The 27,767-nt window shown below is 45.0% G+C and overlaps 2 protein-coding genes across 4 annotated transcripts in view; one reads left to right on the top strand and one right to left on the bottom strand.

Moving 5' to 3' along the window:
- The window catches only part of RBM38 (RNA binding motif protein 38), a 125,053-nt gene that overhangs the window by 90,041 nt on the left and 7,245 nt on the right, over window positions 1-27,767 (top strand). The window lies entirely within an intron of this gene.
- CTCFL (CCCTC-binding factor like) lies at window positions 1,669-27,337 on the bottom strand. 2 transcript variants are annotated; one of them, XM_061437066.1, is made up of 12 exons: window positions 26,992-27,337; window positions 25,994-26,348; window positions 25,772-25,897; window positions 24,799-25,024; window positions 22,734-22,904; window positions 22,289-22,422; window positions 17,733-17,853; window positions 17,039-17,188; window positions 13,897-14,057; window positions 12,313-12,495; window positions 4,419-4,539; window positions 1,669-3,567 (listed from the first exon to the last, which is right to left on the bottom strand). In XM_061437066.1, the coding sequence occupies exons 1-12, from the start codon at window positions 27,156-27,158 to the stop codon at window positions 3,407-3,409; spliced, it is 2,076 nt and encodes a 691-aa protein (XP_061293050.1). In that variant the 5' UTR covers window positions 27,159-27,337; the 3' UTR covers window positions 1,669-3,406. The 2 variants fall into 2 exon arrangements, with proteins under 2 accessions (XP_061293050.1, XP_061293049.1); XM_061437065.1 differs by having other exon boundaries at window positions 25,772-26,348.

Below are 27,767 nucleotides of genomic sequence, written 5' to 3'. Positions count from 1 at the left end.
TTTGGAAATTTCAAAGCTGGTGCGAGTCTGGGCACCAGTCAGGCATCTGAACTTAATTTTACCGAATAGTTTATCCAGGTGGTATGTGTTCAAAACTCTGCAAATAACCTACGAAAAAGACTGTTTCCAGGAAGTTTTTGATGGTGTCTACATACCAACTGGACTTAAATTTTTCAAACATGTTTCTTTTGAAACTTTTATTTTCTATTGGAGCATAGCCGATTATGGAGCATAGCCGATTAACAGTGCTGTGATAGTTTCAGGTGGATAGCAAAGGGACTCAGCCATACATACATGTGTATCTATTGTCCCCAAACTCCTCTCCTATCCAGGCTGCCACATAACTCTGAGCAGAGTTTCCTGTGCTACACGGTAGGCCCTTGTTGGTTATCCATTTTAAACATAGCGGTGGGTACATGTCAATCCCAAACTCCCAACTATCTCTTCCTCCCATCCTTACCCCCGGCAACCATTATCAAACACGTTTCTTGTTTTTTTTTTCTTTAATTGAAAAAATATTTTAGTAAAATATGATATGAAATTTAGCATCTTAACCATTTTAAGTGTGGAGTTCAGTAGGGTTCATTACGTTCACTTTGCAACCAATCTCTAAAACCCATCTTGTCTTCCCAAACTGAAACTGTCCCCATTAAACAATAACTCCCCTGCCCCCTCCCCCTAGCCCCTGCAAACCACCATCTTACTTTCTGTCTCTGTGAATTTGACTCCTCTCCATCTAGTCAAGGCTATGGTTTTTCCTGTGGTCATGTATGGATGTGAGAGTTGGACTGTGAAGAAAGCTGAGTGCCGAAGAATTAATGCTTTTGAACTGTGGTGTTGGAGAAGACTCTTGAGAGCCCTTTGGACTGCAAGGAGATCCAACCAGTCCATCCTAAAGATCAGTCCTGGGTGTTCATTGGAGGGACTGATGCTGAAGCTGAAACTCCAATATTTTGGCCACCTCATGCGAAGAGTTGACTCATTGGAAAAGACTCTGATGCTGGGAGGGATTGGGGGCAGGAGGAGAAGGGGACAACAGAGGATGAGATGGCTGGATGGCATCACCGACTTGATGGACGTGAGTTTGAATGAACTCCAGGAGTTGGTGATGGACAGGGAGGCCTGGCATGCTGCAATTCATGGGTTCGCAAAGAGTTGGACACGACTGAGCGACTGAACTGAACTGAACTGAGGAACCTCACGAGTGAAAACAAACAGTATTTGTCCTTTTATCACCGGCTTATATCACTATGAATAGTATCTTCAAGGTTCACCCACCTTCTAGCAGGTGTCAAATTTCCCTTCCTTTTTAAGGCTGAATGATATTCCACTGTATAGATAGACCACATCTGGCTTATCCATTCATCTATCCATGGACACCTGGGTTACTTCCACTTTCTGGCTATGGTGAATGGTGCTCCCATAAACACAGGTATACAAGTATCTCTTCAATCCCCTGCTTCAATTCTTTTGGGTCTCTCCCCAAAACTGCTGAATCACGTGGTAATTCTAGTTTTAATTTTTTGAGGACCCACCATACTGTTTCCATAGCATCTGGCATCTGCACCATTTTACAAGCTCACCAACAATGCACAAGGGTTTCAGTTTCTCCACCTTCTCATCGGACAAAGAAAACATTTTTTAGAACCGTCATTCACACATAACAAAAGACAGCAAATTTAAGTCAATTCATTTTATTGAGTTTTGCAAAAAACATCTTTTAACAACAGTCAAAGAATAAGAAAGTATTATAGAAGTTCAAATAGATCCAATTGTAGCATACAGCAGAGCATGGGATTTAAGTCTTATTGTGTGATTTCCATTAATTCACTGTCATAAAATGAATATACAGCCTTTCCTGCTAGGAAATTGCTTCTATATGTTCACCTTACATGGGCCTTCTGAACTTGGTGTATTTTAACAGCAGATCAGCATTTTAAGAATTTGAATTTAGTTAATTAGATGGGAGAAATTCTTTTACAATGTGTATGTACATCAAATTATTTATCAAGTCACCAGAAGGTACACTTTAAAAACCTTACAATTTTATTTGTCAATTACATCTCAATAAAGCTAAAAAAAAGAACTTAGGGCCTATCAATGATTTTAAAATATGGGAGGGGAAGAGTTCACAGCAAAGGCAGTTGCTGTGCTAAGAAGAAAAATATGACTCAGTATAAAGACTGTTCTTGTTTAGTTGCTGTCATGTTTGACTCTTTTGCAATCCTAGGGACTGCAGCCCAATGGGCCCCTCTGTCCATGGGATTCTCTAGGCAAAAATACTGGAGTGGGTTGTCATTTGCTCCTCCAGGAGCTCTTTCCCACCCAGGGATCGAACCCGCGTCTCCTGCATTGGCAGGCGGGTTCTGTACCCTGAGCCACATGGGAAACCCTCACTATAAAGATAGGTATTAGTTAATTTTAAGTAAAAGAGGCATTTCATGTGCTACTCAAATGTGGGAAAATTCAATTGGCAAAAGAGAAATACTCATTATAGGGAGCTCTAAAAAAGTACACATTCTTTACAGGTACACATTCGCCTTATTGGATTTTTGTTTTTTCTCTGCCAATTATTTAAAAAATATAAACAAAGGTGTTTTAGCAAAACAAAAGGGTGACCAATTGATCTAGTAATTAATAAGCAATAATGGAATATAAAGGGGGTGGGGAGGGGTTTCATACTTGCCAAAGAATGACATGAAGAAAGAATACAAAATCTAAAATCGAGTCTTGCTCATCAACTAAAGTAAAAAAATTTACTCAACATTTTCCAGTTTAAAGTTTCTTATTTCTATTTAGTTCTTAAAATAACATTAAGATATTTCATGTTGAATTTAAAACTAACTAAAAGCATTACATTTTATTATATTACTTTAAATTTAGCCTTAAATTTTACAGAAAATTTATTTATATTAAAAAAATGGACATAAAAGTAGTCTTTAACGTTAAAACTCATAATATCGGAAATATCATGGGTGTGTACAAGGTAACCTACAGTTTCCCATGTTTGACACTATTTGCTGAAGCACTAAAATACTTCTATACTATGATGTCTATATAAGTCTATACTTCTATACTATGATGTCTAAATAAGTCTATACTATGATGGAAATAACAATTATCCAAAAATTATTGCTCGTTCATCATGGGCCACATTGCATCAAGCAAATGAATTCATAGGTTTGAGGTTTTATCCTCCAATTCAGGATTTGCGCCCTTTATCAAATACCTGCAATGTTTTGCAACATCCAGTTGAAAATAGGCAAACAATTCTAGGCACTACCACAAGCTCTAGAAAAAATTATGATAATTCCCTATGATGAATTCAATTGTTTCAAACACAGTGCTAAAACCTTGTAACTCTATGTAACAATTCTGTGGCTATGAGACTGAATCCTGCCTCCTGTCACTTATTCATCAAGGCCAGGATCATGTCACAGGTCAGGTCCTGCTCCAGGTCCTGCTCCAGGTCCTCACCTCCGGTCTTGGCTTCTAAGAAGTCAATGGGCACCATCTCTCCTGGGTACAGCTCTCCACTCACCAGGGATACCTCCTTGGCTGCAGCTTCTTGGGGAAAAAGGCACAGGGTTGGTATATTTAAAATAAAGCCGAGAAATTAAAATTGATAGACGGTGCAACTGTATCTTGGAACTGACTGCTGAATTTTTAGCACAGCAGTAAGCGTTTTAGAAAGCAATCCTTCCGTTTATAGAACAGTACAAATGTGGTGCTGGAGAAGACTCCTGAGAGTCCTCTGAACAGCAAGGAAATCAAACCAGTCAATCCTAAAGGAAATCAACTGGGAATACTCATTGGAAGGAGTATACTTCGGCCACCTGATGCGAAGTGCTGGAAAAGACCCTGATGCTGGGAAAGATTCATGGTAAGTGAAGGGGAAGGCAGAGGACAAGATGGTTGGATAGCATCACCGACTTAATGGACATGAATTTGAGCAAGCTCCAGGAGATGGTGAACGACAGGGCAGTCTAGTGCTGCAGTCCAGGGTCACAGAAAGTAGAACACGACTGAGTGACTAAACAATGACAACAACACAGTCATTTGCTGTAGCAGCCCCAGGAGATGGACATGGTGGCCATCAGCTCCACCAGGCCCAGGGACAGCCCACCAGAGTGGCCAAGGACGTCACCGCCTGGCTCACAGGTCCAGCCAGGACCCCATGAGACGGGGGTGTGGATCCACCGGGCCCCCAGGCTCATTCCTCTCTGATTCCTCACTGCCATCATCGCCCCCACTTTACCAACCCACCCACTGCGGCGGCAGTAGCAGCACTGGTAGGACCAGGCGCCTGCCTGAGTCGGGCACTGAGGCTTCCCTTTCACAGTAACTCCCGGCACCCAGGGAAACATACGACCAGAAACCACTGTGGAATAAAACCCGACTGGTTTAAAAGGAGGTACCGTCTTCCTTGGCTGGCTCTCTTGGGCTGGAGGGCTTCCTCTTCATTGCTCTTTCTTTTTCCACGGGGGTCGGCGTTTCCTGCCCAGAGTTACATTTTTTGGAGTGTCTGTGCATGTTGCCCTGTAGAGGGGAGAGGGAAACGACACAGCAGGGGGCAAGTCATTGTTGCCAGGAACGGCCTGGAAAACCCACGGCTAAAGACACAGGACGCAGGGAAGATCGCGTGCCTCACACAGTTTGTACAAACAAGACAGCTTTTTAAAGGAGACTGCTTTCTGTTGTGTTTAGGTCTAGCCAAAATCCAGCTCGTCTTTAACTATTTTAAAAATCATAGGTGTCAGTGAGAAGACAACATTTATTTTTCTGGACTGTCTTTACTCTATGAAGCGAGGCTTGAAAATTTAAAGACTGGATCCCGGATTTTATGAAAATCAGTGATATTCCATGTATGTTTCACTGTGCTGTCAGCTTCCCCCCGGAAGGTATTAAGATTGTACAACATCTGGAGTTAAAAAGGCAGCTCAGAGCTTTCATATCAGACCTATTAACCATATATTTTTGTCAGCAAACACTCAGGATGATTTAAAATAAGTGAGAACACTTACACTATCTGACAAGTTCATAAACTAAAGTCAGATATTGGCAGCATGTCATTAAATACATCCACTATATAAAACACGCCTCCTAATTTCCATTTTGACTTCAATGTGGTGCTAAGGGCCATCCTGGTGTGTGGGGAGAAGGAGGGAGGATTCACATGTCAGGGGAGGGGAAATATTATTTAAATTTCTTTCATTTTATGCTTAGACATAGGGGTTGGAACACTGCTTCAACAGCAGACTTGAGTAGCTGGGACAGAAACTGGTCTGTGAAGCTGAAAATATGTACATTCTGGCCCTTTACAGAAAAAAAGTGTACCAATCCTTGGTTAATAAAATGATAATGGATGTAAAACCAAGCCTTTTGGAGTCAAAGATTCTTCTGTGAATATGATAAAAAGCAATGGCTCCACCCCCAGCAAAGTTCATAAATCTCCATCTACGACTTCCCGACAACGTCATGAAGTTCATGGCTAAGGACCCCTGATACCAGTTTTGGATGAACAAACAAAACAAAAAACATCCAGCCTTTAAAAAGTAAGTGGGGTAAGATTTTAGTAAACATATCGATATTTGGGGCTTCCCAGACGGCACCAGTGGTAAGGAACTCGCCTTCAAATGCATGAGACAAGACATGAGTGTTCAATCCCTGAATCAGGAAGGTCCCCTGGAGAAGAAAATGGCAACCCACTCCAGTATTCTTGCCTGGAGAGTTCCATGGACAGAGGAGCCTGGTAGGCTACAATCCACAGGCTCGCAGAGTCGGACACGACTGAGTGACTTAGCACACATCACACAGGGCCCAGAGAGCAAAGTGTAATAATACAACAGACATTTGTGTCAGGGAAATGATTCTCAAGAGAGGAGGCCCCTGGTACTCCGAATCCAGAGTGGGGGTCCTTTCTGGGGAGGAAGGGGGGTGGCATTCTGGCACCCACTCCAGTATTCCTCCCTTGAGGAGTACACAGGGTCCACTGTGTGTTAGAGACAGGCAGTCTGTGAATCACTCACTTTTGACTGGAGCGTGGACTGCTTTACAGTGTTGTCAGTTTCTGCTATGCAGCAAAGTGAATCAGCTGTGCATGCCCGCGTGCTCAGTCGTGTCCAGCTCTTTGTGACCCTGTGGACTGCAGCCTGCCAGGCTCCTCTGTCCATGGGATTCTCCAGGCAGGAATACTGGAGCGGGTTGCCATGCCCTCCTCCAGGGGATCTTCCCGACCCAGGGATTAAACCCGCGTCTCCTGCATCTTCTACATCACAGGTGGGTTCTTTACCGCTGAGCCACCGGGTAAGCCTGAATCAGCTACAGGTGTACATATATCCTCTCCCTTTTGGACCTCTCTACCACCCCCCACCCCACCCTTCTAGGTCATCACAGAGCACTGAGCTGAGCTCCCTGAACTACACAGCAGCTTCCCACTGTTAACCGGTTTACCCACGGTAGCGTATATACGTCAATTCCATGCTCTCCATCCATCCCACCCTCCCCTTCCCCTGCTGTGTCCACTGTCCTCTGCCACTTTAAAAAAAGTAAATTGGAGTATCCAGATATGCTTTCATTTATTTACACAGTTTTTTTTTTTTTTTTGAGTAGTTTTACATTCTCAGCAAAATTGAGAGGGAGGTAGAGATTTTCTGTCCTAAAAATCCTGCTCTGCGCCTATTCATTCCTCCTTCAAGCCCAACCCTTGGAGGCCATTGATCTTTTTATTGTCTCCATAGTTTTGCCTTTTCCAGAGAGTTATGTAGTTGGAATCATATAATCTGTCGTCTTTTCAGACTGCTTCTTTCACCTAATGAGCATGTACAGTTCCTCCATGTCTTTTCATGGTTTGATGGCTCATTCATTTTTAGCACTGAATAATATCCCACTGTCTGGATGCACTGCAGTTTATGTATCCATCCACCTACTTGAGGAAGCCTTGGTTGCTTCTGAGTTGGGCTATTATGAGTAAAGCTTCTATGAACACCTGTGAGCAGGTTTGTATGTAAATATAAGCTTTCAGCTCTCTGGGGGTACATACCAAAGAACAGGGTTGCTGGATTATACTGTACGAGTACATTTAGTTTTGCAGGGAACTTCCGAGCTGTCTTCCAAAGTGGCTGCGCTGTTTCACACTTTCCCCAGCAACGCACGACAGTTCCTGTTGCTCCACATCCTTGCCAGCATCTGGTATTGTCAGTGCTCTGGATTTTGGCTGCTCCAACAGGTGTGTTGTGGCATCCCATTTTTTTTAAGAATTAAACAAAATGACTTTTATTCTAACAAGCTATTATACATGTTTTGGTAAAATAGCAATTGTTTGAATTTGCATTTCCTTGATGACATATGATGGGGAATAATTTTTTGTGGGCTTATTTGCCATCTGTATAGCCTTCTAAGAAGATCATGGCATCCGGTCCCATCACTTCACAGCAAATAGATGGGAGAAAAGTGGAAGCAGTGACAGATTTTATTTTCTTGGGCTCCATAATCACTGAGGATGGTGACTGCAGCTATGAAATTAAAAGACACTTGCTCCTTGGAAGAAAAACTATGACAAACTTAGTGTATTAAAAAGCAGAGACATCACTTTGCTGACAAAGGTCCATCTAGTTAAAGCTATGGTTTTTCCAGTAGACATGTACAGATGTGAGAGGTGGACCATAAAGAAGGGTGAGTGCTGAAGAACTGATGCTTTCAAATTGTAGTGCTGGAGAAGACTCTAGAAACTCCCTTGGACTGCAAGGAGATCAAACCAGTCAGTTCAGTTCAGTTCAATCGCTCAGTCGTGTCCGACTCTTTGTGACCCCATGGACTGCAGCACGCCAGGCCTTCCTGTCCATCACCAACTCTAGGAGTTTACTCAAACGTATGTCCATTGAGTCGGTGATGCCATCCAACCATCTCATCCTCTGTCATCCCCTTTTCCTTCCACCTTCAATCTTTCCCAGCATCAGAGTCTCTTCAAATGAGTCAGTTCTTCGCATCAGGTGGCCAAAGTATCGGAGTTTTAGCTTCAGCATCAGTCCTTCCAATGAACATTCAGGACTGATTTCCTTTAGGATGGACTGGTTGGACCTCCTTGCAGTCCAAGGGACTCTCAAGAAGTCTTCTCCAACACCACAGTTCAAAAGCATCAATTCTTCAGCGCTCAGCTTTCTTTATAGTTCAACTCTCATATACATACATGACCACTGGAAAAACCATAGCTTTGATCTTTAGATGGACCTTTGTCAATCCTAAAAGAAAGAAATTAACCCTGAATATTCATTGGAAGGACTGATGCTGGAGCTCCAGTACTTTGGCTATCTGGTGTGAAGAGCCGACTAGCTGGAATAGACCCTGATGCTGGGAAAAACTGAAAGCAAAAGAAGAGGGCAACAGAGGATGCGATGGTTGGATGCATCACTGACTCAATGGGCATGAATTTAAGCAAACTCTGGGAGACAGTGTAAGACAGAGGAGCCTGGAGTGTCACAGACCGTGGGGTTGCAGAGAGTCAGACTCAACTTAATGACTGAACAACAATGACAAATTTATTCTTTGGTGAGGTATCTGTTAAAATCCTTGGTCCATTTTTTAATTGGGTCGTTTTCTCATGGTTGAGTTTTAAGAGTTCTTTGTATTCTGGATAAATCTTTTATCACATGTGACATTTGCAAATATTTTCTCCTAGTTTGTACCTTATGTGTTCATTCTTTTGACATAGTCTTTCACAGAAGTTTTTAACTTTACTGAAACCCGTTGTATCAGTTATTTCTCTCATGGATCATGTCTTTGGTGTTTTTTCTGTAAAGACATCACCATACCAAGGTCATCTGGAACTTTTCCCCCTATGTTATACTCTAGGACTTTTACAGCTTTTTATTTTTTTTAACCTTTAAGTCTGTGATCCATTTTGAGCTAATTTTTGGAAGAGTGTAAGGCCTGGATCTTGATTTTTTTTTTTTGGTATGTGGGTGTCCCATTGCTCCAGCATCATTTATTGAAAAGATTATCTTTTCTCCAATGTCTTGCTTTTGCTCCTTTTTCAAAGATCAGCTGATTGTGTTTTTGGAGGTCTATTTCTGGGGTCTCTATTCTGTTCCATTGATCTGTTGGGTCTGTTCTTGCACCAATATCACACTATCTGAAGTTTTACTTTTTAATAGTTTTTTTTTGTATTTAAAAAAAGTTTATTTAGTTGGCTGCATCGGGTCTTAGTTGCAGCAACCTGAGATCCCTTGTTGCGTCCTGGGAACTCTAGAGCACGCGGCTCAGTAGTTGCGACAACCAGGGCTGAGTTGCCCTGCAGCATGTGGGATCTTGGTTCACCGACCAGGGATTGAACCTGCGTCCCTAGCACTGGAAGGCAGATTCTTAACCCCTGGACTATCCGGGAAGTCCTTAAGGCTTTATACTAAGTCTTGAAGTCAGGGAGCATCAGTCTCCCAACTTCATTTTTCTCCTTCGATGTTACGGGTCTTCTGCTCTCTCTGTAAACCTTGGAATCAGTTTGTCAGTAACGACAAAGTAACTTGCCAAGACTTTGATGGGAATGGCACTGAGTCTATAGGTGACACCTTGATGATACTGAATTTTCTTATCCATAAACCTGGAATATTTCTCTACTCATTTGGTTATTCTTTGACTTCATTCATCAGAGCATTCTTCATTTCTGTTACAGTGTTATTGATCTCCAGCATTTCTTTTCAGTTCTTTCTTAGGATTTCCAGCTCAGCTTACATGGTATGCTGTCTATTTTTTCTGTTAGAGCTCTTAGCATATGAATCATAGTTGTTTTAAACTCCTGGTCTGATAATTCCAAGGTCCCTGGCCCTCCTGATGCTCTCTCTCTTCAAATTTTTATTTATTTATTCTTGCTCTTTGGCATGCCCTGGAATTTTTTCTTGTTAGCTGGACATGATGTACTGTATAAAAGAAACTGCTCTAAATAGACCTGGGCTCCAAAATCACTGTGAACGGTGACTACAGCCATGAAATTAAAGGCTGCTTGCTCCTCGGAAGAAAAGCTATGACAAACCTAGACAGCATATTAAAAAACAGAGACATGACTCTGTGGACAAAGGTTCATATAGTCAAAGCTATGGTTTTTCCAGTAGTCATGTATGGATGTGAGAGTTGAATCATAAATGAGGCTGAGCACTGAAGAATAGATTCTTTTGAACTGTGGTGCTTGAGAAGAGTCTTGAGAGTCCCTTGGACTACAAGGAGATCAAACCAGTCCATCCTAAAGGAAATCAACTCTGAACATTCATTGGAAGGACTGTTGCTGAAGCTGAAGCTGAAGCTCCAATACTTTGGCTGCCTGATGCAGAGAGTCAACTCACTGGTAAAAGACCCTGATGCTGGGAAAGACAGGGCATGAGGAGAAGGGGGTGACAGAGAATGAGATGGTTGGATGGCATTACTGATTCAAAGGACATGAACTTGGGCAAACTCTGGGAGATGGTGAGGGACAGGGAAGCCTGGCATGCTGCAGTCCACGGGGTCCCTAAGAGTTGGACACAACTTGGCAACTGAACAACAACAACAAATATTCTATCAAATGGACGGGCAGCATTTTATCTGTTAGTTGATAGACATTTGGGCAGTTTCCACTGCTTAATGAACAATGCTGCTGTGAACGGCTGTGTACACATTTTTGTGTAGTCATAAGCTTTCACTTCTTTGGGGTACATGACTAGGTGTGGAATCGCCAGGTTACATGGTAACTCTACGTTTAACTTTTTGAGGACCTGCCAGGCTATCTTATAAGGTGACTTCATCATTTAAAAATTTCACCAGTAGTGTATGAGGGGTCCAATCTCCACACATCTTTTGTTATCTGTCTTCTTTAATAACAGTTATCCTGATGGCTGTCCCATGGGGTAACTCACCGTCATCCTGCTTTGCATTTCCTTAGTGAGGAATCTTTTCACAAGCCTATAGTTTATCTGTATATCTTCTTTGGAGAAATGTCTACTTAGATCCTTTGCCTGTTTTTAATAGAATACTTATCTTTTTATTATTGAGCTGTAAAAGTTCTTTATATATTCTAGAGGCAAGCCCCAATGTGCTTGCTTGAATAGGAGGAAAAGTTTCAAAACTTCTGATTTTATGTTCTGAAGGAGTCTATGAGGCTGACTTATTCTTTCCTCTGTTTCCCTGTGGCTTCTTTACAATTTTAACTCAGCATGAATGACACTGTTTTTGGAGCACTGCCACTGCTTCTGTTTGAAATTCTGAAGTTTTAGCATTAACACTCTAAAACTGTCCCATGACACTACCCAAACACACAACGACCCTACCGTCGTCTCTTAAGAGGAAAGACAGTTTCCTCCATAAAAGTCAAATTCAGATCATTTTAAACTTTTATAAAGTTAGAGTGAAGCTTACATTATATCTAGGAATCTGGCTAATCATCTCTGGTGCTTTTAAAATGTCCATAAATTGACTTTTTTCTTTCAAAAGGGACTCATCCCCCATCCCTGGAATAGGGCCTGAATTATGTGATGCATTTGCAATGAATAGAAGTAGGGTCGTGTCACTTTTAAGACTAGGGGACAAAAGGCACCATGGCTTCCTCCTTGCTATGTCTCACTCGCTCTGGTTATGAGGATACTTGAGCAGCCCAATGGAGAGGTCCATGTGATCAGGAACTGGGGCCTCCAGCCAATATTGAGGGTGCCAGCTTGGAAGTGGTCCCTCCAGCCCTCGTCAAGCCTTCAAATGACTGCAGCCCTGACAACATGCTGATTGCGACCCGTGAGAGACCCAGAGCCAGAGCCATGCCAACTTCCTGACCCACAGAAAATGAGACAGGACAAATGTGGGTTGTGTTAAGCCAGTACGTTGGGGGTAATTCGTTATGCCATAGATAACTAATATAACATCTAAAAAATGATAAATAGAAGAGGAAGTGTATTTCTCAGCATAGTACCAATGGCACGAGTCTAAGAATATCTACAAAACGTACGAAAAACAGCATTCTCTCTATGAAGTAGCCTAAATTGAATCCACAAGGACAATTCTTTAAAACGTTACCTGAGAAGCAGGGGTTCTTTAGTCTGAGGACTCCCTAAAGCCATTTGCAAGATTCTGTCTGCAGAATTGTCTTTTTCCACAGAAGGGAGACCACACATTTATATAAGATTTCCAAGACTTTCGTGACTCCAAAAAACTAATAACCACTTTCCTAAGGCATGACAGATGCTATCTTAAATCGTAGCAAGTTTCTATAATCAGGTTTAAACTGCCTGGGTTGACACTGTGCCTGGGGGATCCCGGGATCTTTTCAAGGAGGATTTATTGTGACTTGAGTGAGCTTACCCAGCGGGAAAAACCTTTGCCACACTTGGGGCATTCGTAAACAGTCGGGACGAAACTGATATTGTGCTGTTTCTTGGAGTGCACATTTAGAAGCTGCTGCTGTCGGAAACATTTAGTGCAGGCGAGACAGATAAACGGCTTCTCTCCGGTATGGGTACGTATGTGAACTGTCATATGACGTTCCTAGAAGGCAAAGAAAACAAACAGGCTTAGCTACTAACAATTTTTTAGTATCAGGCATTATTTATTGTGTGTGTTTAGTCACTCAGTCGTGTCTGACTCTTTGTGATCTCATGGACTGCAGCCGGCAGAATACTGGAATGAGTTGCCATTTCCTCCTCCAGGGCATCTTCCTGACCTAGGGATTGAACCTGCATCTCTTGCATTGCAGCAGATTCTTTCCCGCTGAGCCACTGGGGAAGCCCCATTATTAACTGCATACCTCTCCCCCGCTCCTCCAAAGATGTGTGCATTTTTAAGAAAAAACAAAGCCAATGCATTCTCAACACAGCTCTACCATGGAAGCTGCACAGTATGGCCTCTAGGAAGCAAGGTCTTACCCAGTCCTTGCCCCTAGGTTACCAAGTTCTCACGATTAATCCCAGCCGGTCCTTCACTCCCAGGGGGATGAGGCAGACCACACTTGGAAGAGTGAAACCGAAATCAATTTCCTCTCCAGAAGAGCTCATGTAGCTGCAACCTCATTCCTATAATTATTTGCCATGATCCGAGTTTACAAAGAGCAGACAGATCCTGCAAACTTGAAAACCTGTTGTTAGAGTTTCAATTCAGCGGATATTTGGGGGTTGAAGGAAGTTAAGCATCTACACGTTTTCCTGGCTATTACCCGACGGTGTACAGCAAATCTCCCTATCGATTTAAAAGCACAGTGGTGAAAATCATTGTTCTCAGCAAAGAAATCACCAGAAGTTTTAACTAAGATTTCTATGAGTAACTCATTTGGGGCATCAAGACAAAAATATAGATCCTACATGCGGTGGGACAACTGAGTTTTCGTGCCGCAACTACTGAGCCTGTGCACCTAGAGCCTGTGTGCTGCAACGAGAACCCACCGCGATGAGAACCCCACACGCTGCAACTAGAGTGTGGCTCCCAATGTCCACAACTTGAGAAAGGCCACAGGCATCAGCAAAGACCCGGCACAACCAAAAATTTGCAAATTAGTTAAAAAACAAGACACACAACAGTCCTGCTTGGTGTGGCTGCTCTGACTCATGTTCGGGCAGCCCCACTGCTTTTGCACCATCAATGCCAACGTCACATAGCGAAAGGGCAGAGAGTGTATTGGCAGCATGACTACTTAATGACAGTGACTTTGACCTTATGCTTCTGATTGGCTTCAAGGACCTCAAGGGGTCTGTGAGCCACGCTTTTGAACCCACGCTGTAAAAACAACTCTTGGCTCACGCACAGCTGTCTTTTGGCTATTCTAAATAGTCTCTTTTATGGAAGGCATGATTTTCCAGAATATGTTCAAAGTGGAAGAGAATCCCACTCCAGCCCTTCCTTCTTCCATCTCCCCCTGCCCCCCAGCACCTGCCCGGGGTCCCTGATACACAGTACCTGCTTGCAGGTGTAGCTGCAGTATCCACACTTGAATTTCTTCTGATTTTTGTGAGTTTTCTGGTGCTGGATCAGAGTGTAGCGATCGTGGAACACAGCAGGGCAGTAACGGCACTTCATCTCTGCAGCTTCGTATGTGTGCAGGTTGCGCAAATGGACACCTAAAAGCATCATGGAGCATCATGTACAAGAAATTATTTTCTGTGAGGTCGATTTTCCCCTACCCTTCAAGTAGAGTTTCTCAGCTTTGGAACTACCCTGAGATACTGCAGGTTCTCTTTCAGACCATTACGATAAACCAAATAAAACAAATATTAATACATGGATGTTTTTGCTTCCCAGTACCTATAAACTTATGTTTATGCCAAACTATCGTCTATTAAGTGTGCAGTAGCATTGTGTCTAAAAAACTAGATATACGCTTTAATTTAAAACTACTGCTTTAAAAAATGCTAATTGTCATCTGAGCCTTCAGCAAGTCATAATCTTTTTGCTGGTGGAGGATTTGAAATATTGTGAGATTTATACCAAAATGTGATACAGTGACAAGAAGTGAACAGATGTAGTCAGAAAAAAATGGAACAAATAGACTTGCTCAATGCAGGGTTGCCACAAACGTTCAACGTGTAAAAAACACAGCATCTGAGGAGTGCAATAAAGCAAAGCGCAATAGAATGGGGTCTGCTGGTAATAACACTTGAAGCTGGCTGATGTCTTCCTGGGCGGGGTGGGGGCACCCTGGGTGCTGCAGGATGTATGTTTAGCAGCATTGCTGGCCTCCCCCCTCTAGCACCAGTCACATCCCTTCCTCCCCAGGGTGATAGCCAAAGTGCCCTCAGATACTGCCAAATGCCCACCTCCCCAGCCATAAAGTCATTCTCAGCTGACAACTGATGCTTTAAATGCACAGTGTACTGACATCTCATGCTAATATTCTTTCTCATGGAGTTAAGCACATAAGGTAGGACATATCGGACCCAACATATTCATTAAACAAAGCGCTTGGAGAACCTTACTATGTGGGTGGATTTTTAGGATAATGTTAAGATGGTTTTATGTGCGTGTCTGTGCACATGCTGACTGTGTCCGACTCTTCGCAACCTTATGGACTGTAGCCCACCAGGCTCCTCAGGCAAGAATACTGAAATGGGTTGCTATTTCCTTCTCCGAGGGATCGTCCCAATTCCGGGATAGAACCTGTGTCTCGCGTCTCCTGCATCGGCAGGTGGGTTCTTTACCACTCTGTCGCCTAGGATGGTTTTACATAACAAAGATATAACCTCTGCAATTTTTGCATAATTAAAAAAAATATATTTATTTGGCTGTACCAGGTCTTAGTTGGGGCATGCAGGATCTAGTTCTCTGATCAAGGATCAAACCTGGACCCCTGCATTGGGATCTCTGAGTCTTAACCACTGGGCCACCAGAGGAGTCCCTAACCTCTGTATTCTGATGTAAAAGCCCAGATGTTCTCTTAGATGTCAAGCCTCTGATTTTCCTATGTTGTAATGGACAGACACACTCTGAGATAATTTCTTGTCAACTGAGTCTAGCGCGACTTGGCTTTGTGATCCTTTGTGTCAGAGGCTAAACTAAAGTCAGCAACTGCTGGGTGGAGGTACACATGCCAGGTGTGCCGCTCAGTCATTTAAAGAGCTTGGTATCTCCTATAGAGACAAGAAGGAGGGCTGAGCTTGGCTTGTTTACAGAACATCTCGTGACATGTATGGAGGGTGTCACTGACTCAGATGGGCCACAACCTGTATGTCTTGGCGGTGGTGTCGAAAACGTCCCTTCTTGGCAACTGGCTCATGATTCATGCCCTACAAGGTCCCGCTGGGCTGTGTTTTGAAACTGACAAAGATTTTGAAGAAAAATAAAAGCTAAGGCTTCACTAAACACCTTTACCCTTTCAGAAATGTTTTCAAAATAGCGTCTCTCATCTCTAGAATTTCTCCGGGCAAACTGGGGACTCTCTCTCTGCTGGCATATTCTGAGCATCACAGTGTTATGTGTTTTAGGAAGAGGACAGAGGCAGTGGAAACTGAGGGACCAGGAACCCTGGAACAAAGGAGAGAGGCTGGCTCACTCACTCTACCTGTCCCCCACCCCTGACACCAACTACAACCAGTTTTCCCTGAAGGTGGCATATGATCCCAGCTCTCAACCCGGCACTCAGACGTGCTCAAGGTGCCTCCTCTGTTATGATGGTTTACCTGGTCACAATGTGGATTTCATGTCACAGGAAGAGGACTGTTTCACTGAAGCAAGTTCCTTATGGAAAGAACCATGTCTCACTTCTTTCTTTTGTACCTTTAGTTCCCAGAACTTTTCAGGGTCACAGCAGGGGGTTAAGAAAAGCTTACTGAGTGTCACTGGACAGAACACTGATAAAAGATACAGAACCTGCAACGAGGCCATGTCCTGGCATCCTGGTCACGGGACTCTGGGGTAAGTTCGCTTTCTGTCTCTGATCCCCTTCGTCATTTGTAAAAAAAAAAAAAAACAGACCCAATACGGAGCCAAGTAACACCTGGAGGAAGCCCATTATGAGCTCAAATGCCTGTGAGAGCTCATTTTTGTACCTAGACTGGACCTGGACCAAACTCTGAAACTGCAATTATGCGACAGAGCCACAAGATGGCACTATAGGACCGCTGAAAAAAACAACAGCAACCAAAAAAAAACACACAAAAACCCCCAACCCAACCCCAGGAGCAGTTCTTGAATCCTACTGCCTCCCTGCCATCAGGCCCAGAACTCCTCAGGTTTCCCAGAGCTGCACACAGTGGGTGGGAGAGAGGCTCAAGAAGGAGGGGATATATGAATACATATAGCTAAGTCACATTGTACTGTAAAGCAGCTGTGAAAAGTCAAAGTCTTTGCAGCTCTATCATATTCAAGTCTTGCAACCCCATGGATTGTAGCCTGCCAGGCTGCTCTGTCCATGGGATTCTCCACGCACGAATACTGGAGTGGGTTTCCATTTCCTTCTCCAGAGGATCTTCCTGATCCCGGGATTGAACCCAGGGCTCCTGCACTGCAAGCAGATTCTTTACGGTCTGAGCCACCGGGAAAGCTCAAAGCAACTACACGCCAATGAAAAGAACAATAAAGGAAGTTCCGGCCGCCAGACACTCACGCAGGTCGCTCTTCCTGGCGATGACGGTGGCGCAGTGCGGGCACTGGTACTTGGGGACGTTCTCGCTGTGCTTCTGCAGGATGTGCATCTTCATGGTTCCGCTCTGGGTGAAGCGGGCACGGCAGATGTGGCACTCGTAGGGCTTCTCACCTGGGACATGGAAGACAGCAGTGACCCCTGCTGAGGCGCCCCACCCCGAAACCCTGGTGCTCCCCAAAGGAGAGCACCTCCCCAAAGGTGCTCCCCTGCGGCTGAAAGCCTTTCTTTCCCCCAATATTCCCTTTTCAGCTCCTTCATCCTACATTTGACTCTCCAATGAGCGCGAGATTCCTGAATCAAGCCGGACAACATCATGTCCAGCTGTGTGGACAGTGGGCCAGAGGGAGCGACTCTCCTACCATCTGGTGGCTGCTCATGGTTCAAGACCCACGCGTGCCTGTGTGCTCAGTCGCCCAGTCATGTCCAACTCTTTGTGACCCTATGGACTATAGCCCGCCAGGCTCCTCTGTCCACGGGATTCTCCAGGCAAGATACTGGACTGGGTTGCCATGCCCTCTTCCAGGGGATCTTCCTGAACCAGGGATGGAACCCGCGTCTCTTGTGTCTCCTGAGCTGGCAGGTGGGTTCTGTACTGGGAAGCCCTTAGAGAAAGCAATGCTGTACCTATTTGGCCTTAAGCAGGAGAAAGTCCTACCTGAATGTGTTCTCATGTGCCGCTTCAGCTTGTAGGTGTCTTTGCTGGCATAGCTGCAGAGGGAACACTGAAAGGGGCGCTCACCCGTGTGTGAGCGGATGTGGCGCTTCAACTTGCTTGCCTGGTAAACAAATGAAAGATATTTATTGCAATGGAAACATCAAACCTGCGGACTCTTGAATAAAGTAGCATTATAAAAGATATGTAAATGAGTCCAACGTTAACATCAGAGCCCATTTCACACCCTGGAAAACACGCTAAGCCTTTCATTTTCCTTTCTGGGTTGGATGGTGTTCTTCATCTGAGTTGTGTGCACTGAGATCCTCGGGCAATAATGAGCAGGAGGATCAAGAGACTCTCATCTTCAGCTTCGCTTTGCAAGAGAAGATGGAAATCCAGACACTCAGTGCAAACACGATTTTATTTTCATTTCTAAAGCAACATCCTCTCAAAAGCGGCAAAGTTTAGATTATGCTGCAGAAGCACGGAGGCCACAAAACTATTGTTTGTGTAAATAGAGAAACTTGAAACATGAGCTCTTGAATGGACCTGCATCTGTTGGAGGCACTTCACAGCTCCAAGTCCTGTGGACCCTAAACAGCCCAGGGATGGAGGAACGCCTTCTTGGTAATTAAGAAGAGGTTCCAAGGATTTCCCTGGTGATCCAGTGGCTAGGACTCTACGCTCCCAATGCAGGAAGCCCAGGTTCAATCCCTGGTCAGGGAACTGGATCCCACATGCCACAACCCACAGCGAAGAGTGAAATAACTATCTTTTAACAAAAGAATAGGTTCCATGCGGCAGTAGTTTCTCCATGAGAAGTAACTTTAAAAAAATTATTTATTTTATTTCTGAATGCATCGGGTCTTTCTTGCTGCACAGGCTTTTCTCTAGTTGCAGAGCGCGAGGGCTGCTCTCTGGTTGTGGGGCACGGGCTTCTCAGCCCAGTGGCTTCTCTTGCTGCGGAGCATGGGCTCTAGGTACTCAGCCTTCAGTAGTTGTGGCCCAAGGGCTTGCTCCGTGGCATGTGGGCTCTTCCCAGATCAGGGATTGATCGAATCGTGTCCCCTGCACTGGCAGGCAGATTCTTGTCCTCTGTACCACCAGAGAAGTAACTTTTAAGTAGAAGAAAAGTAACTTTTAAGTAGAAAAAAAATACACCACATTCTAATTTGATTAGAATGTATGTATCCTGCTTAGTTAAAAGGCAGACATGCCTCTCATTTGATCTTTTTTTTTTTTTTTGCCTATTTTATTACCTTCAAGAACTGTTCTTACTCTGTAATCACTTATTTGGGGCCTTTATCTACCTTTAGTAGAACAGAAGGTAATCATCCATGCCTGGAATACAGATGTCAGAAAGCCCTGAGCAGCCTCTCTGTAATCTTAGGAGGGCTGCACTGGGTTGGGTTCCCTAATAAGCCTGAAGAACATTCTAGAACAGGGGAAGACTTGGAAAACAAGAGCCGAACCAAAGAAATTCGGCTTTTAGATTTTCATTTTTATTTATTTTTGGTCGGACTGGGTCTTCGCTGCTGCGGGCAGGCTTTCTCTAGCTGCAGTGAGTGGGGGTGCTCTTGGTCGCAGTGTGATGGCCTCTCACTGCGGTGGCTTTTCTTGTTGCAGAGCACAGGTACTAGGCGCACGGGCTTTGGGAGTTGCAGCACGTGGGCTCAGTAGCTGTGGCCCACGGGCTTAGGAGCTCTGTGGCCTGTGGGATCTTCCCAGACCAGCGATCGGACCCCTGCACTGGCAGGCTGACTCTTTATCCACTGCGCCACCAGGGAAGTCCCAGCTTATATTTTTAGAAGAAAAAAAGAGATCTTTGAGTGTACCAGAAAGCAAAACAAAAAGAACTTTTAAAATCATAGCACAAAAGGTTTGATAAGTTGCACGGTGTGAATGATCAAAGAAAAGTGTTAGTCATATAGGCGTGTCCGACTCTGTGATCCCATCCATAGACTGTAGCCTGCCAGGCTCCTCTCTCCATGGAATTCTCCAGGCAAGAATACTGGAGTGGGTAGCCACTCCCTTTTCCAGGGGATCTTCCTGACGCAGGGATCGAACCCAGGTCTCCTGCACTGCAGGCAGATTCTTTACTGTCTGAGCCACCAGGGAAGCCCATCAAAGAAGCCTGTGTATAAACCTTCTCTGGACAGCCGTGAAAGCGAGGATGGGGAGAGAGGGGAGTTCAGAAGCTGCTATACCTACACCCCAGCCTTACTTACTCCTGCTGGCACTTGTGTATAGGGGTGATGTTAGGGAGGGGACCTGGGCTACTCCTCCTTAGAGCAGACCTTCATTCTGTGGCTTCATTCTGTGAAACCCCCCATTTGTGTTTTTGAAATGGAGCAGGAGCCTATACTTCTCTGGTGGCTCAGACAGTAAAGATTCTGCCTGCAATGCAGGAGACCCAAGTTCGATTCCTGGCTTTGGAAGATTCCTTGGAGAAGGGGAAGGCAACCCACTTCAATATTTTTGCCTGGAGAATTCCATGGACAGAGGACCCCGGGGGGCTACAGTCTATGGGGGTCACAAGGAGCCGGACACCTGAGCGACTCACACTTTCACTTTCAGGATCCTATGGTCCTTGTCCCCTCCCCTCCCCCCGAAATGTTCTCTGCCTGCCTTTTGTCTGTGGAAAACTTTAGCCGAAGAATAAGTTCAAAAAAAAAAAAAAAGAATAAGTTCAACCAGAGAGCAAGAAATGCTGAAACAAAAGAAAAACAAAGTCAAAAGACACTAAATAATAACGATGTTTTCATTCAGCATAGTGAAGGACCTTTAGTTCTTTCTCAAGGGCTATAGACAATATTCTGGGCCATATCCTGTGAACTGTCTTATAGATACTAAAACACCAGGTGGAAAAGTTAACTACATGAAGACCAGATAGCACCGAGGACCTGAGCTGCCACAATTCTGAGAAATGGCCTCAAAGAAATGGGAACAAAGGGATCCTGGAACTGAAGATTAACTGTACCTAAAACAACCAAGATGATGCTGGTCCAACCAGTGATGACCAATTTCAAGATGAGTGTTACAGATGACTGCTGTTTCTGCATGTAGCTCCCCACCCCCCAACTCTGTTTATAAAGGCTCTCACCCTCTGCTTGTCGGGGTTGGGGGAGTCGGCCTTTGGACAGACTTTCGCCACCCTCTCCCTCAAGTTGCTGGTGGTTTAGTCCCTAAGTGTGTCTGACTCCTGTGACCCCATGGACTGTAGCCCGCCAGGCTCCTCTGTCCATGGGATTCTCCAGGCAAGAATACTGGAGTGGGTTGCCATTTCCTTCTCCAGGGGATCTTCCCAAACCAGGAATCGAACCTGCATTGCAGGCAGATTCTTTACTGACTGGGCTATGCTGGCACCTGAAATAAAGCAAACTTTCCTTTCCACCAACCTGACCTGTTTATTGGCTTTTGAGTGGCGAGCAGCTGGACCCCACACACACTCTTTTGGTTACATTTTCATTATACAGTTACAACCTTTAACTCAGATGAGAAACAATTTTTAAAAATAGTAATAGCAAAAAAGAAAATTATTTTTGGAATCAAATCCTGACACTGTCTGTGAAATTTCCTAGTTGATGAAACACAGTTGCATCACTACTGCATTTAAACTTTCGCTGTCCCCTTCGGCTTAGTTGAGTTCGAGTGTCTTTTCCTTGCCCAATGGGCTCAGGACTCAGCATGTGCTGTACTGGACGGCAGAGTCCTTAAAACTTGCAGAAAAGTGACATTCGAAAGTAACTGCAGTCCAGTGGTTAAGAATCTGCCTTGCAGTACAGGGGACACTGGTTTGACCCCTGGTCGGGGAGGATCTCACATGCCGCGGAGCAGCTGGGTCTGTGAGTCACAACTGCTGGGCCTGTGCTCTAGAGCCCGGGAGCCGCAATTCCTGAAGCCCACGTGCCCTAAAGACTATTGCTTCACAACTACAGCATAGCCCCCACTTGCTGCAACTAGAGAAAACCTGCGTGCAGCAACGAAGACCCAGCACAGACAAAAATAAAAATAAATAAATAAGAAATTTAAAAAGTGACTCTACCCTGCTGCTGTCATTTCACTGAGAATGAGCTCAGTTTTCTGGGATGTATAAGTAAACCAATCTAGTTGAAATGATCATGATAAAACTGAAGATTCAAAAAGGTGGTCTCTGTCCTTAAGAACAGAAATGGCCATGTTTAAATCTTCAAGCAAGTTGCTTTGCACGGAACCAAGTACCACTGAGGAAAGCTCAAAGATTTCAGCAAAAATTCAAACCGGATCTGTGTGCTGTGTTAGAGCAAATACATTTTGGTTTTGTGAAGTGAGTGCTACATGGAATGCTGGGTAGAATGTTTACACAAATATGAGAATTATTTCTCAAGGACCATAGATTACTTGTAATCTGTACACCATTATATATTACTTTCACTAGTTTGCGTCAAAGAAAAAAAAAGAATCATGTTTTAAAAATTAAATTTAGAAACAAGAACGAGATATTGGAAGCGATTCTATTAGCAGTTTGATTTACAGAAACTTCTTAATAAGACACTAACTACAAAGAGTGAACTTACTTCTACACTAGCGTACTTGCACACGGAGCATTTAAAGGGTTTCTCGTGAGTGTGTTTGTAACGTCTATGCCGGACGAGTTCTCCACTGGTGACAAATGCCATGTCACAATCACCACACTTGTGGGGCCTGGTTCCTGTAAAAGCACACAGTTTATTCTTTCAAACAAGATTTAACAACAATTTTTCTAGGCAATTATAACGTATAAACGATACTCAGTCTCAAAATGATTTAAAAATTCAGAAGAGGCTCTTTAAACCAAATGCTCCAGAGAGATATAAGAAAAATCTTTGGACCATCCAATGTTTTTAACCAAAGTGGAAGAAAAAAAGACAAAACTAAAGTCTAAAAAAAGACACCATTTTAATTTAGAAACAGGTGGATGTGCCTTCTTACACAAGTCTCAACACGCATCCTGCAAGGGAAATGCCCCCCTCAGCTGTTTACCTGTATGGGTGTTGACATGATTCCGAAGGAGGGTGACTGTACGGAAAGCTTTCAGGCACAGGTGACACACGTGGGGCTTTTCAGTGCTGTGAATTTTCATATGACGATTGACACTCGAAATTCTAGAAGACGTGAACTTGCAGAAGTTGCAGTGGAAGGTTTGTTTTACTTCTGCGGGAGGGAGAGACAACATTTATGTGTTTGTAAACATTTTCCTTTAGGTGCTCAGATTCCACTTAAATACATCAAAGTAACTTGGCACATCCTTTTTTTTTTTAAACCTAATGTGGTGACCCAACAAAAGACATTCCATGCAAATGGTAACCAAAAGAAAGCTGGGTGGCTATACTAATAGACGAAATAGACTCTAACAAAAACTGTTACAAGAGACAGATAAGAACACAATGTAGGGCTTCCCGGGTGACTCAGTGGGAAAGAATTCACCTGCCAATGTAGCAGACATGGGGTTCAATCCCTGATCCAGGGAAGATCCCACCAGCTGCAGAGCAACTAAGCCCATGTACCTCAACTACTAAAGCCCGCACGCCCTAGATGCTGTGCTCTACAACACAAGAGGCCACCACAATGAGACGCCTGCACATGGAAACCAGCAAGTAGTCCCTGCTCTGCTGCAGCGAGGGAAAAGCCCTCGCAGTCAAAAATAAACAAGAAAGCATTTAAAAAAAAGAACATAATAGTAAAAGAGTCAAATCATCACGAAGATATAACAATTATAAACACATGTGCACCTAAAAATAGGTCTCCAAAATACTTGAAGCAAAAACTGAAAGAATTGAAAGTAGGAAGAGAGCCTTCAATAGCAGTTGGAGACTTCAACAACCCACTCTCAACAGTGAACAGCACATCTGGGCAAAATATCATCAAGGAAACAGAAGACTCAACACAAACCTATCTGACAGAATAGACTTCTATGAACACTCCACTCAACAAGAGCAAAATATACATTTTTCACAGGTGTATATGGAACCTTCTCCAGGAAAGACAATAGAATAAACCAGGAAACAAGTGTCAATTAATTTTAAAAGACAGAAACAATCTGCCCTTTGACCATCACAGACTGAAGTCAGTAATCAATAAAAGAAAGAAATTTGGAAAATTCACAAATATATAGATTTAAACAATACACTCCTAAAGGACCAATAGGTCAAAGAAGAAATTGCAAAATACTTTGAGATGATGCTAACCACAAGTAAGAAGGGACAGTGGTAGCAGTGTGGTTTTCTAAACTGAATCACTTTTTAGCCCTGACCAACTGTTGCTAGAAGGAGGAAACAACAAAGGGTGGCCAGATACAGCTTTTTATAAAAGAGCTAAAGATTGAAATTTCAAGGGTGAAATCTCTTGATTTAGATAAGAGAGAAACTAAACTTTTTAAAAACCTCAACAAATAAATTTTGAGGGTCAGGTTTATCCTCTTTTCTAGCCTCAACTAAACATCCCCTTCCCTTAGAAGATGTCTTGGCTGCCTTCTGGGTATCACTCTGTCCATCTCCCAGCACTGACACACTGGCTTTGGTCTCCATCAGACCTCCCAGCCCCCAGGGCTGCAAAGTAGGGAGCAGATGGGGCCCAAGCTTCTATCTGTTGCTGTTGTTTAGTTGCTAAGTTGTTTCCGACTCTTTGCAACCCCATGGACTGTACCTGCCAGGCTCCTATGTTCAGGGGATTTCCTAGGCAAGAATACTGGAGTGGGTTGTCATTTCCTTCTCCAGGGCATCTTCCCAACCCAGGGATCAACTTCCCAACCCAACTCGCATCTCCTGCACGAGCAGGTAAATTCTTTACCACTGAGCCACCTTGGAAATCCAAGCTTCTATTTAAGTGCACCTAAGTAGAAGTGAGTCTCTGTACTATGCTTTTAAAACATTTGGTCACAAAACGCAAAACTCTTTTGCATTTGATTCACAATACAGAGTTCAAAGTTTCCTGCCATTCTGAAAACGACTAAAGCAACCACTACAAACTCAAACTGCCCTCTCCCTACTAAAGAGAATCAGTTGCCCTGCTGTTTGCAGAGCTTTTTGCACCAAAGGAACTGGCCTACCCTTTGCCTTGTTTCGATTTTTCGTAGTGCTGGGTTTTTCAAGGTGTGCTTGACTCAGTTCAGGTTTCTCTTTTTGTTCTTCCATATTTAAGTTTGAAAATGTCAGAACAATTTCATCTCTTCCTTCATCTCCTGGCCTTGCTTCCACAAGAAAAAACTGCTCTTCTGCTTTTTCACTGAATCCACCTTCAGTCAGCAGCTGTTCCTCTTCCTGACCTTTCTGGAGCTAATACACAAAAACAAGTATTCAAACAAGCACAATACTGTTAATTACAGCCTGGTGTAACTCTTTGCCTTGATGAAACCATAAAATCCACAGAGGAAAACACAAAAAAGTACAGAAAATTGCCCGTTGTAACCAAAATGCTTAAACTGTAATTATTAAGCATCAAGGGTTTGAATGGAACATTAATACAGTTTAGAAACTCAATGGATCTTATCGTATTCTAATTAGTGTAACTTCTTAAACTCTAAAAAAACTGCACAAGTTCTTCCATGATTTTTCTGGGACATATTTTTATTGTAACAATTTAATCTTTTTTTTTTTTTTTGGATGTGGACCATTTTTAAAGTCCTTATTAAATTTGTTAACATATCGCTTCTGTTTTATGTTTTGGTTTCTTGGCCATTAAGGCATATGGGATCTTAGCTTCCAGGAATCAAACCTGCACCCCCCTGCACTGAAATGAGAAGTCTTAACCACTGACCACCTGAGAAGTCCCCGTGTTTAAAATACAAAATTTAAACTCCTTGTCCATATGTAATAATGCACAAGTTAGTCCCTCAGTCATTTCCGACTCTTTGCGACTCCATGGACTATAGCCCGCCAGGCTCCTCTGTCCATGGGATTCTCCAGGCAAGAACACTGGAGTGGGTAGCCATGCCTTTCTGAGGGATCTCCCCAACCCAGGGAAGGAGAACTCTAAAAAATAGTTTTGTGGCTCCCCCTTCCTTTTCTTAAAACCAGGTGTACCTTTATGGATCCAGTGCTTTCTTCCAGGCTCACTGCCGACTTACAGTCTTCAACGGCCCCAGTCACATTCTCCTCCAGAAGCTGAAATTGCATCACCTCCATCTGCTGCAGCGAGTATACCTCCTCCTGGACATTGAGGACACACTGGTGCAGGCTCTGCTGGGCTGCCTCCTCGAGCCACACCAGCGACTGCACCCCACTACCGGCCTGGCGCACCCTCACCTGCATCTCGTCCTCCTGCTGGGGATCCAGCCAGCTGAGGTCCTGCAGTTCAGCCTCTTCCGAGGGGAAGTGCACGGTCTGCAGGGTCAGGATGTGCCTCTCGATCTCCTCCGGGGCAGCCAGCACCAGCTCCGGCACCTCCTCCAGGATCGTGGTCTGGAAGGGTCCCTGAGCACTCTCCACCTCCAAACCCGCAGAGCCCGACTGTTCCTTTACTCGGCGCACCCCGTCATTGTCATTTTCCTCTTCTTTCTCCTCTTCCAGGGCCCTGTCTGGTATCAACTCTGGTTCTTTGATTTGGGTGAACTGCTCAGGGGGGACAGAGAGCTCAGCCCCTGCCATTATGACTCCGCCTCTGTCAGAGAAAGAAGCAAGCCTGTCTGGGTGGGCACAGTGGGGGGTTCAGCCTAGTAGGCTTTGGGGCTGATCAAGGCCTGATAAGGTTCCAGTCCCCAAAGACTTGGGGGCTCACATGGGTCAGGACTAAGTTAACTCAGCCTAGGCTGAGAAGGAGCTGAGGCTAAGCAGGATTTAGGCTAAAGTAGGTGTTTGTCTAGAAAATTCTAGAACCAAAAGATTTGAGCCTGGGCAAGCTTTCAGCAAATGCACATTCCAGGCCTGGAAGGCTTGAGACTGGCCAGGCTTTCAGCAAATGCACATTCCAGGTCCAGAAGGGTGGCTTGAACCAGCTTCCCACCAGGACACAATTACAGACTGTGCACCCTTTAAGCCATGGAGGCTTCAGGCCTAGGGCCTCCACCCACGCAGCCTTGGCCTTCAGGCCTCAGGCTCACCACATGTCCAGGCCTGGGGCATCGTTCCCTTCTTGGACCACCTCTCCCGGCTTGGTCCCTCCATGACTGGGCCCCTCCCCCACCTCTCTGGTGCAGCTCCCGGAACTTTTCCGCCATCCCGCCAACTCCCACACCCGCGTCCACGCGGAGCAGCTCCTCCTCCAGAGGAGGCTGGAGTCTGGCCCCCCTGGGGAGGGTCCTCACCCAAGAAGCGTGGCCTGGACGCGCCGCCCGCCAAGCCCACTGGAATCCTCCTCGTGCTGCATGCTGGCAGGCCACTGCCTGCTGCTGCCAGCCCGACTGGCTTCGAGGGTCAAAGACGGCAGTGCAGTGCGCAGGCGCAGAGTGGGAAACGGGGGGGGGGGGGGCATGCAAGGGGCGTGGCCTGGGGAGAGGGTGATGGAGGAGGCAGAAAGTGAGGGAGAGGAGGTGAGAGGTGCCGGGGGAGCGGCAGGTAGTGCTGAGACAATGGCCAGTGGGGATGGAGGGAGAGTGGAGGGGGACCTGCAAAGGGCCCTGAGACGGGGGAGCTGAGGGGGCGGCGTGGAGGGGGACCTGCAGGGGGCGCTGAGAGACCATGAGAGGAGATGGATGAGGGAGTGAGGGGGGGAACCTACAGGGGGCGCTGAGAGACCACGAGGGGAGATGGATGGGGGAGTGGGGGAGGAACCTGCAGGGGGCGCTGAGAGACCACGAGGGGAGATGGATGGGGGAGTGGGGGGGAACCTGCAGGGGGCGCTGAGAGACCACGAGGGGAGATGGATGGGGGAGTGGGGGGGAACCTGCAGGGGGCGCTGAGAGACCACGAGGGGAGATGGATGGGGGAGTGGGGGGGATCTGCAGGGGGCGCTGAGAGATCACGAGGGGAGATGGACGGGGGAGTGGGGGGATCTGCAGGGGGCGCTGAGACTATGAGGGGAGATGGACGGGGGAGTGGGGGGATCTGCAGGGGGCGCTGAGAGACCATGAGAGGAGATGGA

The sequence above is a fragment of the Bos javanicus genome, chromosome 13 (assembly GCF_032452875.1).
Source record: "Bos javanicus breed banteng chromosome 13, ARS-OSU_banteng_1.0, whole genome shotgun sequence".
Taxonomy (NCBI): Eukaryota; Metazoa; Chordata; class Mammalia; order Artiodactyla; family Bovidae; genus Bos; species Bos javanicus.
The sequence above is the reverse complement of the archived record's forward strand: the minus strand, read 5'-3'. Positions and strand labels throughout refer to the sequence as shown.

Excerpts from the sequence above, each read along its gene's own strand:
- CTCFL (XM_061437065.1), bottom strand. The coding sequence starts at position 27,158 with ATGCCCCCCCCCCCCCCGTTTCCCACTCTGCGCCTGCGCACTGCACTG. Across the intron at positions 25,025-25,771 it reads AAAGCACTGGATCCATAAAG|CTCCAGAAAGGTCAGGAAGA; the intron begins GTACACCTGGTT and ends TTTGTGTATTAG. Across the intron at positions 14,058-17,038 it reads CGCCAGGAAGAGCGACCTGC|GTGTCCATTTGCGCAACCTG; the intron begins GTGAGTGTCTGG and ends TGATGCTTTTAG.